Source organism: Bidens hawaiensis, unplaced genomic scaffold (genome assembly GCF_021521415.1).
Source record: "Bidens hawaiensis isolate Kalapana, Puna unplaced genomic scaffold, B.hawaiensis_p1.1 tig00023867_1, whole genome shotgun sequence".
Taxonomy (NCBI): Eukaryota; Viridiplantae; Streptophyta; class Magnoliopsida; order Asterales; family Asteraceae; genus Bidens; species Bidens hawaiensis.
The window spans coordinates 184142-198675 of record NW_027493758.1 but is presented as its reverse complement, the minus strand read 5'-3'; the positions used below and the strand labels follow the sequence as shown (position 1 = coordinate 198675).

The window sequence follows — 14534 nt, the reverse complement described above, 5'->3', positions numbered from 1 at the left end:
AATATCTTATTGCACTTCTTATACTAAGCGTTACAATTTGGGTTGTGACAGTTGTGTGAAAAAAATATGGGTCTTAAATAAAAGAGTTTTTAGGCCAAATGTGAGAGATTTTGAGTTTTAAAATAAAAGAGTTTTTTTATTAGGTTTAGACAATTAAATTTTAAATAAACTTTTAAGCATTACGATTTGGGTATTGTGAAAAAAGAGAAAATCAAATGAGCTTAAATAAAAAAAATGAGCATCCCATTGTAATCGGGCAGGGCAGTCACCCTCCCCGCCCCCCTCAAACCCAACAGTGATTCAACATGCTACATATACTCATCCTGTCATCCAAGCTATGAGCTAGGCTATCTATAATAATTGTCTTGATAATTCAAGCATAACTATATACACAATCATAATACCTGTATGAATCTCTCTTTTCACGTTTATTTCCCTTTTAAGTTGGTGTTAATAGATGGTTAACCAATCTTGAACACTTAAAAAGAGCTTATCAAATAATAGAAAATAAGCTATAAGCTACTTTAAAAAATAAACATAAGCCAAAAAAATAAAAGCTCGGCCAAACACCCCCTTACACTTGGTAATTGATGCTCATTTGTTTAGGTTGAAACAGTGCTAACTCGTCGTAAAAGGTGTGGAGGCTATAATTGCCTTATTAGCGGAAACTTAACAATAGAGTTAACCACTGCTTTAAATTTGTATTCAGCATTGTCATAACCACTGATTTGATAATCAAGGTACTAGCTCTGAATCACACAAGAAGCTTTGAGTTTTATTATGAGAAAAAATTAATGACAAGAAATATAAGCATATTGTGAGTTGTGCTCGAAGGAAAAGTTGAATAATAAAGCTACAAGCACGAAGTGCATAGTAGTTGTGCCGTTGTGAGATGCCTTAAAACCACAACCATAAATCTAGCAACCATACATTCATACAACAATTGAACCATAGTTGCAAATCTGTTGATAAAATGCAAATATGAGTGTTACCCAGCCGTAGTTTTTAGAAAGAAACTCAACTCGATCAGCAACTACATTAGTTTGTGTCGTGTTAAAGAGTTCACGCAACATTCAAGATTCAAATTTTCGGTGCTGCTTCAGCAGTTCAGCTATTCCTACAAAATGGAAGTTGCCGCCATCAACAAGCCTTCAACTATTGAGATTTGCGTATTTCTCTCTCCTTAATTTTCTCTCAATATTTCTATCTCCTTAATTTTCTCTCAATCAAATATTCGTGCATTCATTCCATGCTCATTTACAGCCATGTATTTTGGCTACCATTCATTATGTTTCCCATTTTTGTATTTCTTGTATTTCCTATTTAAACCTTGTATCTTCTTGTTCATTGTATCAGAAAAATATACAGTGAATAAAAAAACAAAACCTTTGAACCATATTGTTTATGGTATCAGAGCAGTACGCTCGATCCAAAACCGAATCCTAAAGTCTTTCTCACTATCTCACCGATATGGCAGAAGGTGCAAACAAAGATCTTGTCAAGACCGATGCTAACAGCCCAAACCACAACTCGCCATACGATCTCCACCCCTCCGATTATCCCAGGCAGATGCATGTCAACGATGCTTTGACCGACAACAACTACCTGATTGGGTCCAAGAGATGGAGAATTTCTTGTTCGCCAAGAACAAGATCGGCTTCATCGATGGAACCATCAAAAGGCCAGAATCGGACGATGCTAATTATATGGCATGGATGCGATGTGATGCGATGATTAAAGGATGGCTTACTACAGCCATGGAGAAAGAAATTCGGGGAAGTGTAAAATACGCTAATTCGGCGTCGGAAATCTGGAAGGATCTTAAGGAACGGTTCGGTAAGGAAAGCGCACCGCGTGCGTATGAATTGAAGCAGGCTATCTCGAACACTAGACAAGAAGGGATGACCATTTCAGCCTATTACACGAAACTGCGTGGATTATGGGATGAGATGCAATCCTTCTTGCCTGCTCCGGTTTGCAAATGCAATGGATGTACATGTGGCATTGGAAAATCTCTTAGGGAGCTCAAAGAAAAGGAGCAGCTCTATGAATTTCTTATGGGTCTAGATGGTGAGTTCTCCATCATTAGAACCCAAATACTCGCCACTAAACCAATCCCATCTTTGAGAAATGCATACCATCTCGTTGCCGAAGATGAGCAGCAAAGATCCATAGCTGGCGTGAAGAAACCTATGAATGAAACGATGGCTTTCCAAGCCTCCGCAAAACGCGGCGGGTCACCGAACAAGGTCAGCCAGAAGGAAAACAAAGGCCACTGTGATCACTGTGGCAGAGACGGACATACACGAGATGGTTGTTTCAAGATAGTCGCTACCCGGAATGGTGGAACGTGAAGAATAAACGAGAAAAAGTGAAGCCAAAGGCAGCCTGCGTAGAAACAGAACCGGACCTGATTTCAAGCCTGACAAAAGAGCAATACGAGCAGTTCCAGAAGCATTTCGCTACTGAAGGAAAACCTGCACAAAGTGAGCCTCCACGCACCGCAAATATGGCTGGTAAGTTTAGACACAATGATAAATGGATAGTCGATTCCGGATGTACGGAACACATAACACACAGGTCCGATGCTCTCGAAAATCGAGTCGAATCGAGAGACGAACCACCTGTAATCATACCGAATGGAGAAAGCATACCAGTCGAAGGAAAGGGCAGCCATACTTTACAAAATGGGACAAAAGTGCAAGATGTGTTGCATGTTCCACAATTCACTTTTAATCTCTTGTCCGTAAGCAAACTTACAAAGGATCTAAGTTGTGCCATAACTTTTTTTCCAAATTTCTTTGTTATGCAGGGACTACATTCGAGGAAATTGATTGGAGCGGGTAGGTGCGAAGATGGTCTATATCAAATGGGGATGCTTGGGGCTAGGAGGAAGGCAATGATGGTAACTAGTGATTTATGGCATAAAAGGCTCGGACATGCGAGTGATGAGAAGTTATCTCAAATAAAGCTTCTTAGTAATTTTTCTTTTAAGAACAATAACAACGTTTGTGATTCTTGTATGAAGTCTAAATTTACTAGATTACCTTTTCCCACTAGCATGACCAAAACAAATGCTTGCTTCGAACTCATTCATTGTGATATATGGGGTAAGTACCGTACGCCTTCGTTTACAAAGGCCAACTATTTTCTAACAATAGTAGATGACTATAGTAGAAGCGTATGGGTCTACCTTCTCAAACATAAACATGAAGCAAGCACGTGCATAACACATTTTTACGAGATGGTCAAAACACAATTTGAAAAGAAAATAAAAAGAATAAGATGCGACAACGGTGGGGAATTCATTTCCAACCAAATGATGAACTTCTATAAAGAACGGGGAATCATGTTGGAAACAACGTGTCCACATACTCCGCAACAAAACGGAATCGTAGAAAGAAAACACAGGCACTTGCTTGATACAGCGCGTGCCCTCATTTTTGAAGCAAGTCTACCGAAAAGATTTTGGGGGGAATGCGTCTTGACAGCAACATACATCATAAATAGGTTACCCTCAAAAGTCATTGAAGACAAAACTCCATACGAGTTACTATATGGCGAGAAACCAAACTACGACCACATGAAGGTCCTAGGTTGTTTGGCGTACTATCGAAGCATTGAAACAAATGAAGACAAATTTGAGATAAGAGGGAAACCGGGTGTATTCATGGGGTATCCTAATGGAACAAAAGGATACAAGATTTATGACCCAAAAGGTAAAAAAATTATTACTTCAAGGGATGTTCGATTTGCTGAAAAGACTTTTCCATTTGCCACAAAAATAGAACAGGTTAAATGTGAAAGGGAGGATGTTTTTACCACATTTATAGATGAAGAAGATGGGCCCAGTAGATTCAATAAAGCAAGCACTGAAAATTTGAGTTTTGGAGACCAACATGATGAAGAAGAAGAACTAGTAGTGCCAAACCAATTTAGCCCAAGTGATGGTGATACCGGACAGATTTTTAATGGGCCGAATAATACCACTCCTCAAACAGAAACAACAAATGAGTCTTCTGAAACCCAAAATGAAATTGGTGAAAATGTTGCACAAGGAAGGGAGAAACGAACTCGAACTAGATCCACACGACTTAACGATTATGATGTGAAGCTTCCGCCATCTATAGACCATCCGCCCCCCGCCTCTGATCAAGAACCCTCAACGGTATGTCCCATTGCCAACTTCGTTTCTTATGAAAAATTTTCAAAAACTCATAAAGCCTTCCTGGCGGCCATCACTAAAAATGGTGAGCCAAAAAGTTTTAAACAAGCTGTACAGGATCAACATTGGAGGGATGCTATGCAAAATGAGATAAAGGCCCTTGAAGAAAATGGTACTTGGACCATCGAAGATCTACCCAATGAAAAACGAGTTATAGACTCGAAGTGGGTGTACAAAACAAAATTTAAACCAAATGGTGAAGTCGAAAGGTACAAAGCGAGGCTCGTTGCAAAAGGTTACACACAAATGGAAGGTGTCGATTACCACGACACGTTTTCCCCCGTAGCAAAGTTGGTGACTGTAAGAAGCCTCATTGCCGTCGCCATCAAAAGGGATTGGAGCATTCATCAACTCGATGTGAACAATGCGTTCTTGCACGGTGACTTACATGAAGAGGTATACATGCGAATACCACAAGGTTACGATAAAGGGGGAGGAATAAAGGTGTGTAGGCTAAGGAAATCACTATATGGGTTGAAGCAGGCCTCAAGAAATTGGTATCAAAAATTTACATCAGCCCTTTTGGAACTCAATTACAAACAATCCGCTGCGGACCACTCGCTTTTTATATACAAGGAAGGTAGCATCTTTGTTACCGCCCTCATATACGTAGACGACATCATTATGACAGGAAATGATGAACACAAAATCAAAGAAACAAAGAAGTTCCTGAATGACAAGTTCAGTATCAAAGATCTCGGACCACTGAAGTATTTTCTTGGGATAGAAGCCGCTCGAACCAAAGACGGGATAGTGCTAAGTCAACGAAAATACACCCTTGACATCCTTGAAGATAGTGGAATGCTAGGATGTAGACCATGCACCTTCCCAATGGAACAGAATGTGAAGCTGGATAAAGGAGAAGAGGATGTTCGTGTCAATGCTAGCAAATATCGAAGACTAATCGGCCGATTGCTCTACCTCCAAGCCACGAGACCTGATCTTGCCTACTCGGTAAATGTCTTAAGCCAGTTCGTCTCGGACCCTCGACAGAAACACATGGACGCAGCCATGAGAGTTCTTCGCTACCTAAAAGCAACTCCGGGACAAGGTATTTTCTTCCCGAAAGAAGGAGGAATGGATTTGGTAGCATACTGTGATGCTGACTGGATGGGATGCTCACTCACTCGGAGGTCTAGGACAGGATATGTTCTTCTTTTGGGGGGAGCTCCTATCTCGTGGAAATCAAAGAAGCAATCAGTCGTTTCTCGCTCCTCAGCTGAAGCGGAATATCGCGCAATGGCCAACGCCACTAGTGAAATCTTGTGGATGCGTTGGTTGTTAGAAGGACTAGAAACAAGACAACATAGCTTTACACCTCTCTTCTGTGATAACAATGCGGCACGACATATCGCTAACAACCCGGTCTTTCACGAACGAACAAAACACGTGGAAATGGACTGTTACTTTGTCAGGGAACGAGTCGAGTCACAGGAAATCAAGCCGTTTTACGTTGACACAAAGACACAAATAGCCGATCTACTAACAAAGGCTTTGGGGGCTAAACAACTCGAGTTTCTTCTAGTCTAGATGGGCATGCGAAATCTACACGCTCCACCTTGAGGGGGAGTATTGAGATTTGCGTATTTCTCTCTCCTTAATTTTCTCTCAATATTTCTCTCTCCTTAATTTTCTCTCAATCAAATATTCGTGCATTCATTCCATGCTCATTTACAGCCATGTATTTTGGCTACCATTCATTATGTTTCCCATTTTTGTATTTCTTGTATTTCCTATTTAAACCTTGTATCTTCTTGTTCATTGTATCAGAAAAATATACAGTGAATAAAAAAACAAAACCTTTGAACCATATTGTTTATCAACTATATAACTTAAGCTAATGAAAGGGTCCGTCTGTCTAAAAAGTGGTTAAACGTGTTAAATGAAGTTAATAGCATATCAAAATGACCGTGTTAATATAGTTGAAACATGGCCTATGGTAGAATAAAGATTCCATAGCAGAACTTGAAACTCTTTGTTGATGTACTTTGTGATGATTGTCAAAGGCTATATATAGTGTAGTGTTATGCTAAGTTGATAAAAGGTTCACATTGTAAATGGGTCAAAAATTGTGGAATTGTTAGCTCTTTGTGGTATGAAAGAAGTATAATGTTGATGACCTGTTTCTGCTAGGCAATTGCTAATATCGGTTTTATAAGTAATAGTTTGAATTAGTAATGGAGTTGAAAATGTGATTTGAACTGTGTTTAGCCTCATTGCTTGCAATTATGATGATGAGAAACAAGTACAAGGTGAGCGTATTTTATGGCGGTCTCAGCAAATGATACAAAGGGCGGATCCAAGGTGTTCAAGAGGGTGGGCCTGTGCAGCCCACGACTTCATACACATATATTAACCAAAATGCTTTTTTTTTAATTAAAGTCATTCCAATTTTGTGGAGATTTGTTTATAAATATGAGGCCGGCTGAGACACAATTATTTTGATCCATAGGCCCACTTCACTACTAATTATAAAAAAGGGTTTTTGACGTTAATATCTGATATGATCTAATTTAACTTTACTATTAACATTATTAACTTGGCACTTCACATAGGATGCCATGTAGATGTAATGTCACTATTTTCTATTATATTATGACCCATGACGTTTTTCTATTATAACCCATGACCCGTAAGGTTTTATAAAATTTTGAAAAATATATTATTGTGTGATACAAGTTTTGAACCCAATACCTCATGTTTCAAACCAAATGTTCTTACCAACTCCGCTAAAATGGTAATTGTGTTTGATTTATTGAGTTAACATATATAAATGCGAATTCTCTTCAAATATAAAACCAAAATTATATTTAATTGTTAGCATTTTCATAATTCACAATACGGCATTGTCTTCTCATATCTCTTTAACACAACCATTTAATATTGTTCATCGTTTCTCTCTTTATTTTAAAATTAATATATTTTTATTTATTTTCTTTTACAACAAAACCTTAGTGTTTGTGATGCCGATTCCACAGCTTTACTCAAATGGCTCAAGAACAATTGATCATTATCAAATAACCCAAACCGAAATACTCGGTAGACAAGTTTAAAGCTTACAAATTTTTTATTAAAAAAAATCAACTGACTAAACAAAAAACCTAACACCCTATTTATAAATAAAAATAAACATTAGGCCGGGCCAACTTAATGGACTGGATGCTCCTGCATCATACTCCCACTCTTAAAAAAAACTCGTCCTCGAGTTTTGTCTTCGGACCAAAGCCACCCGAATCAAATGGAACATCAATCCGCTCCTTATTTATTATCATGACGACTCGCCTAAACATCTTAACTTCATAGGTCTTTTTGCCAGGTTCCGGACCTGTACCCCCTGGGTCGAAAGGAACGCTAAGCCATTTCTTGCTCACTAGTGAATTGACTCGCTCAAATACTCCTTGAAATGACAATGAAGGGTGGATATACATATATTGGGCCATGTGAATAGTATGATCATCATGTGGGTCATCTATATTTGCTCCAAAGATTTCTTTTTTTCGTTGACCATATCATAGGCCACCATATTATGTGCACCCCAATCTTTCCAATTTTTCTATTATACCATTTATTTTATCTTTGCAAAATAATCGGCTCTCCATATTGATTACTAACGGAACTTTTGGAAAGTTTATCATCATCCTTTGCAATTAGAATATTCCCTTCAATTTGAATTGGAGAATTAATAGGAGATTGTAAGTTGTGTAAGTCAACTTTCAAATCATCCATAATCGTGGTCGACGTTATTGCAATTCCCAAAGCTGATTGATCATCACAATTATCCACCATATCACCGCTTGTAGCCACAATTACACCATTAGAGACTACCGTATCACCAACAAAAACTCCATTAAGAGCTTGTTCCACTAATAAACACTCATCTTCATGGAAATCAACTCCATATCCATCGAATCTTGGCTCTTCATCGAAACTCGGTTCGTCATCGAAACTCGGCCTATCTTCAAATATGCACTCTTGATAGATCGGCTTGTCGAACCGAAGGTGGGGATGGTTGAAAGAATGCTCCTTTTCCACGTTCACATCGTCCCATACGATAGTTACCGATTCAGTTTCCTTAACGCGCATCTCCGGTTGTAACTCAAGATCTCGGACTCGTTGACGAAGCCGTTTGATCTCTTGTTTTATTTCAAGATCACAGATTCATTTCCAGAGTCGTTTGATCTCTTCAAGATCGCGGACTCGTTGTCGGAGTCGTTTGATCTTTTCAAGATCCCGTGGGCCGGGACAGACTCCATCGCTGCCTCGGGCGGCGAATCTGCGAGTAGGCAGATCTTCTCCACGGGCATGTGAACCACCAATGTTCTTGTCGATGCCTCGGTCGGCGACTCTTCGAACAAGAAAACACCTGTCTTCACATAGAGCCATTTGAACAACCAAAGCTCTGATACCAAATGATGTCGATATGACTCAAGAACAATTGATCATTATCAAATATCCCAAACCGAAATACTCGGTAGACATGCTTAAATCTTACAAATTATTTATTAAAAATAATCAACTGACTAAACAAAAGACCTAACACCCTATTTATAAATAAAAATAAACATTGGTCCAGACCGACTTAATAGACTGGATGCTCCTGCATCAGTTTGTAAATTTAGTTTTTAAATCTATGACAATATATTGTTACAAATATCATTTTTATACACACATTATTTAATTAAACAATATCGGTATGAATGTTTTATTTGAAATAAATTAAGCATCAAGATTTGGTTTTTAACTTAAAATTATAGTGCATAATCTATCAAAAACTTAATAAAAAAAAGTCATAAATAAAAATTATTATATGAAATAATTGAATTTACATATTTTTTCTTTTCGATAGATAGATGTTTATTTTATTTTGTTTTATGTGTTTACTTTTATGTTATCTCCATATAATTTTATATTATATGAAGCGTTATCTTAATTTTTTCCTAATTCTTTTTTTACCTGATGACTTACACACATTATATGAATTATTACATTGGTTGATTGTATGATAATTATATGATATATATGATTGCGAAAACATGAGTATATATTATTGTGAGTGTATATATGAAAAAAGAAAAGAAAAATAATAAAATAAGTTTTTATAAGTATGCAATTATAGAGATAAAGAATGGGATGTGAGAAAATATCGCAATTTAATTTTCATATTTTTCTATAATCTTAATTAATAACATAATATTCATTCAATTATGTTGTATTAGAAGTTATAAGACATTTACATAATATCATGGTTACAAAAATCACGCCTAGGCACCGATTAATCGTTAATTAGTTTCCCACCGACTAGTCACCGATTAATTGTTATTCGGTCAAAGTTGGTCAAAATTGAAAATTTTGTATATAGGTTTGGTATATAAATTCCAATCAAATTAATCGCTAGTCTCTATCCACCGCCCGACTAGAGACTAGCGAGTTCTACAACACTATGTAATAACTATAGAGATGTTAAAATACGTAGATAAGCATAAGAGTTTAACGTTAGATTTAAGTAAATGGATTGAGTGAACCGATTGGCTGTGTCGACATTTAGCAATCCCAGTTAGACTAAGGGTGTGCTCGTGCAAAAGTGATAAGCTACTAACATTTTTAGAGGTTTGGTTGTCAAAAAAAAACATAAAATATAGCTCGAATTTAAATGCAAATATAGCATATTATAAAATTTTTGACATCACATGACATGTGAGTACATGAAGCCTGGCACTAATGAAAAATATGTAGAGGTAGATGCGCTTTTAAAGCATATTCATTCATTTTTTTTTAATTAAACTTTATTGGCATTACAATAAAATTCCCTTTAAACTAGATTAAAGGAAATAAGTTTCTTGAATCGTATTAGTGGTTTGTCACAAACCACAGCTTCATAGGTACGCGTAATCCCACCGTCTGCCGCCTCAATGGTCAACTTGTGAGTGAGCCCCGGAAGGTGGTCACACGTGATCACCTTCTGAAACGTTAGGTGATGTTTGGACACAAGGTTGTGACATGCCACCGCGTACTTCCCCAAGTCTGTAATGTAAGACTTCTCGACACTCCAAGCCTCGTTTCCATACACCGGGTCAGTACCAGACACACCTCCACTCATGAGGATTGCACCAACGAAAGCTATTGTCACAAGGAGAAGGGGCTGAGCCATTTTGGTTATGAGTAGAAGATTGATTTCATATTCTGAATTTATAAGGAGATGAAGTTGCCAGATATGTATTCACTTATGAGGTATGACCACCACGTACACATTTGGTGCATTCTCAGCTAAAACCAAGACGTAATCCAAGACGGTGAGCTACTAAATATATACATATACCAAATTAAACATGTATATACATGTGATATGATGGAGTAACCATAATAAAAAATCGATAATATAGATAAACGAAAACCCTAAAATCCTACGTGTCGCGATATGGCTGCTCCCCTTTTTATGGAAGCCATCAGATTGCTTAATTTTTAAATGAAGGTCTCTCATTGATTTAACCCAAATTCATGGGTATGGATCTTACCAAAACCAGATAGCTCTTAAACGGGTTATAACATCTCATTAAATTAAAAATTAATCTTACCAATTATTTGATATGAAAATCCTATAAAATAGGGATATACTAAAATTTAATATCCAATATAAAAAGAAAAAGATATTATTTATAATTAATAAACAATTTTATAGTAATAAAACATAAGGTAGTAATGGGTCACCAAATCTAGATATCTTTAAAACGGGTTATAACATATCATTTATTTATAAAACATTTTCATCATCAAACCCTAAGTATATTATTAACTTTTTTATAATAAAGAAAATTAAAATCCAAAAAATAAATATTAAAAAACAAAAAATGTAAAACAACCATTCTCTCAAGCCATCATATTACTTTATTTGTAAATGAAGGCTTCTCACGTATTTAACCCGAATTCACGGGTAAAGGTCTCGCCAAACCCATATAGCTCTTAAACGGGTTATAATATCTCATTATATTAAAGATTAATCTAATCAAATATTTGATATGAAAATCCTATAAAATAGGGATATACTAAAAATTAATATCATATTTTATTTAAAAAAAATATATATTATTTATAATTAAGAAACAATTTTATAATAAAGAAAATAAACGGGTAATGGGTATCACCAAACCCAAATAATTTTTATATCGGATTATAACATATCATTTATTTGTGAAACCATTTCATCATCAAACATCAGTATATTAATTATTAAATTTCTTACAATAAATAAAATTAAAATCCAAATATACATATATAAATATTAAAAACGAATAATGTAAAATAACCCCTGTAATACGGGGGTTAAAATCTAGTATTTAATATATTAGTTACTCCTATTATCCGCCAAACTATTTTGTGATTATGTAGTGTTTTATATGCATTTTTATAACTTAACCTATAACTGATTTCATAACCCAAAGTAAAATGTTTTATATGTTATATATATATTAAGATAACCATGTACGTGGATTATTAATTCAATGCATTATAATATAAAAAATATGTTTATGTTTTTATAGCGAATTTATTTAGGTCTTGTCGTCTGTTGAACTTTAACCCAAGACCTTTCTAACTCTCTCAATTCAAGGTGTTTAAAGGTTTTATCTTTACCATTGAACTGTCTAACACTAGCTAGGGTTATATTTAGGAGATAAGTAAAAATATATGTATTACTTTGCTAGTACTTAATGAAAGTTGGATAAGGGAAATTGGTTGGGAGTAAGGAGTTGGTGTTGTTGAGAATACAATATCAATCAATGGTACATTGGACCTCATTATTGTCTCTACAAAGATATATATGATCGGTTTCAACTTTCAACTAAAAATCTTGGAATCCTGAAAGGCGATAAGTATAAAAGAGTTATGTAATATTGATTAATGTAAATGTAAATCAATCCCTAAACTAGGATTAGAGGTTTTCGTATGGACGTGTTAACTATTTTTTTTGTAACTTATTTTTCCATAAATTAATACTACAAAATTGAACAATCTTTATATCTTATTTGAGTGTGGTATTGTTATAATATGATAAAATAATGTGGTTTCGGTTGGTACGAGTTAAGTTCGTTAATATACAAACACATAATAGGCCAACATAGAAAACAGTTTCAATGCCCATACATCTTATAATATAAAATCTAGCATATTAAAAAGGTTCAATGATGAAAAATTCGTTCGGTAAAACGTGAGCGTTGCAGCGACGAGTCAACGCGAATTCAATCAGCATTAGTTACGTTCGTTACGGTACCGAAACTAAACTTTAAAAAGTAAATTAGTGAAACAAAATAGGTAAATATCAATATGAATAAGTCAAAATAGGTGAATATCAATATATATAAACAATAGGTAAATATAAAGAAAATTAATTTTTGAATATCATATATATATATCAAATATCATAAGTTTACTAATATTTATAACAATACAGGTGAATATCAATATACATAAGAGAAATATATTTTTAAATAATAAATTATTCTAAAATTGCTAATCATTAATTAAATATATTTATTCTTTCATATTATATAAATATGAATTATGTTTATTTTTTAAGCCAAAATCAGCTCAAGTTCACCGACTTGATGTGATTCCGGTTGAGGTTTATCACCTTTGATCAATTCTTTAATAACTAGGCGGAGTTAAAGAAACCCGCATCAGCGGCATCCCTTGTAAAGAGTACTTTGGTAATGCTCGTCCTTATAAACCTACTTTTACAACATTGCAATTTATTAATCAAATAACTCAACCATTTTATATTTATCAGGTGACGAAGGAGTTGGTTAGAGATCTTCAAGTAAAAATGGGAAAACCAATCTAACATTTGAAGAAATTTTTTTCTCAAATGTTTTTCGGTGACCCCAAACTTTAGTGGTTGCTTCAATTAAATCAAGTAAATTTACACAATGATAAAATAAATTGAATTCGAGTTTATCAGTAATCGCTTCACTCTTTTGAAATTGCTATGATTAATAGTCTGCCTGCTTTTTTAACAACATATATATCAAATAACTCAACCCTTTTGTCTTTCTCAGGTGACGAAGGAATTGGTCGGTTAGAGATCTTCAAGTAAAAATGGAGAAACCAATCTAGCATTTGAAGAATTTTGTCTTGAATGTTTCTCGATGACCCTAAACTTCAGTGGTTGCTTCAATTAAATCAAGAAAATTTACACAATCATCAAATAAATTGAATTCGAGTTTATCAGTAATCGGTTCACTCTTTTGAAATTTGCTATGATTAGTAGTCTGCTTTCTTTTTTAACAACATATACATCAAATAACTCAACCCTTTTATCTTTCTCAGGTGACGAAGGAATTGGTCGGTTAGAGATCTTCTAGTAAAAATGGAGAACATTTGAAGAATTTTGTCTTGAATGTTTCTCGATGACCCTAAACTTCAGTGGTTGCTTCAATTAAATCAGGTAAATATTCACATTCATCAAATAAATTGAATTCGAGTTTATCAGTAACCGCTTCACTATTTGAAATTTGCTATGATCATGATTTGATCATTAAATCATTAATATATGAATCTAAGTAATCCCTTTTTGAATTCATCATATCACCGTCCCCTAATTTGTTCATTAAATCTTGCACATCGTTATGTTTGTCATCAGTGGATGTGGCGTATGTTCATCCTCCTCGAACATATTCTTGATTTGGCAGTTGTTTTCATTTTATTTCACAATAAAACCTTGAAGCCTTAATTGTTTGACTTAAAACGTTTCTATCAATATTAGCCTATTAGGAGTGTAAAAAACACTCGGTATCACAATTTGTTTGCCATCTAAATTCAATCTTACTTCGCTTATCCCACTAATGAATAAAATCTCCGTGTTATCCATTCTTGATTCAACCCCGGATTTCTTAAATTTATGAGAGAGAGAGAGAGAGTACCCCGCAAAGTGACTTTGTAATTTGGAATTCACTTACCGTATTTCACTCCATAGGCCGTGAAATGTGCCATCAACCATGTACTCTTCCGCATAATCATCACTTTCCAACAAGCCTTGAATTCATGTATCAATCGTTGGTCAGGTTAACAAAGAAGGCTTCATCCCTTTCTTTTAATTTGCATCGTTGTATCAAGTGTTCGGGCTCTTTCCAATAGTAACACAACCTTCGATCATAGTTGCCATGATTCTTTTATCCCCTAATTCGCTTGTTTCCCTCCATGATAAGTGTTGAAATTTTCATGTGATTTGAATAATAATCAAAACCATCTCCGAGACTAGTTTATTGCCCAGCAATAAACAAATGGATTAATCCAAAACGAGTATGTATTAATCTTGGCG

The 14534-nt window shown here is 35.2% G+C and overlaps 1 protein-coding gene across 1 annotated transcript; it reads left to right on the top strand.

Annotated features, from left to right (window-relative positions):
- The first annotated feature begins 1622 nt into the window (after positions 1–1622).
- LOC143568259 (uncharacterized) lies at positions 1623–2354 on the top strand. The gene has a single exon (XM_077054456.1). It carries the CDS (start codon positions 1623–1625, stop codon positions 2352–2354), a length of 732 nt encoding a protein of 243 aa, XP_076910571.1.
- Positions 2355–14534: the final 12180 nt, after the last annotated feature.

Excerpts from the sequence above, each read along its gene's own strand:
- LOC143568259 (XM_077054456.1), top strand. The coding sequence starts at position 1,623 with ATGGAGAATTTCTTGTTCGCCAAGAACAAGATCGGCTTCATCGATGGA.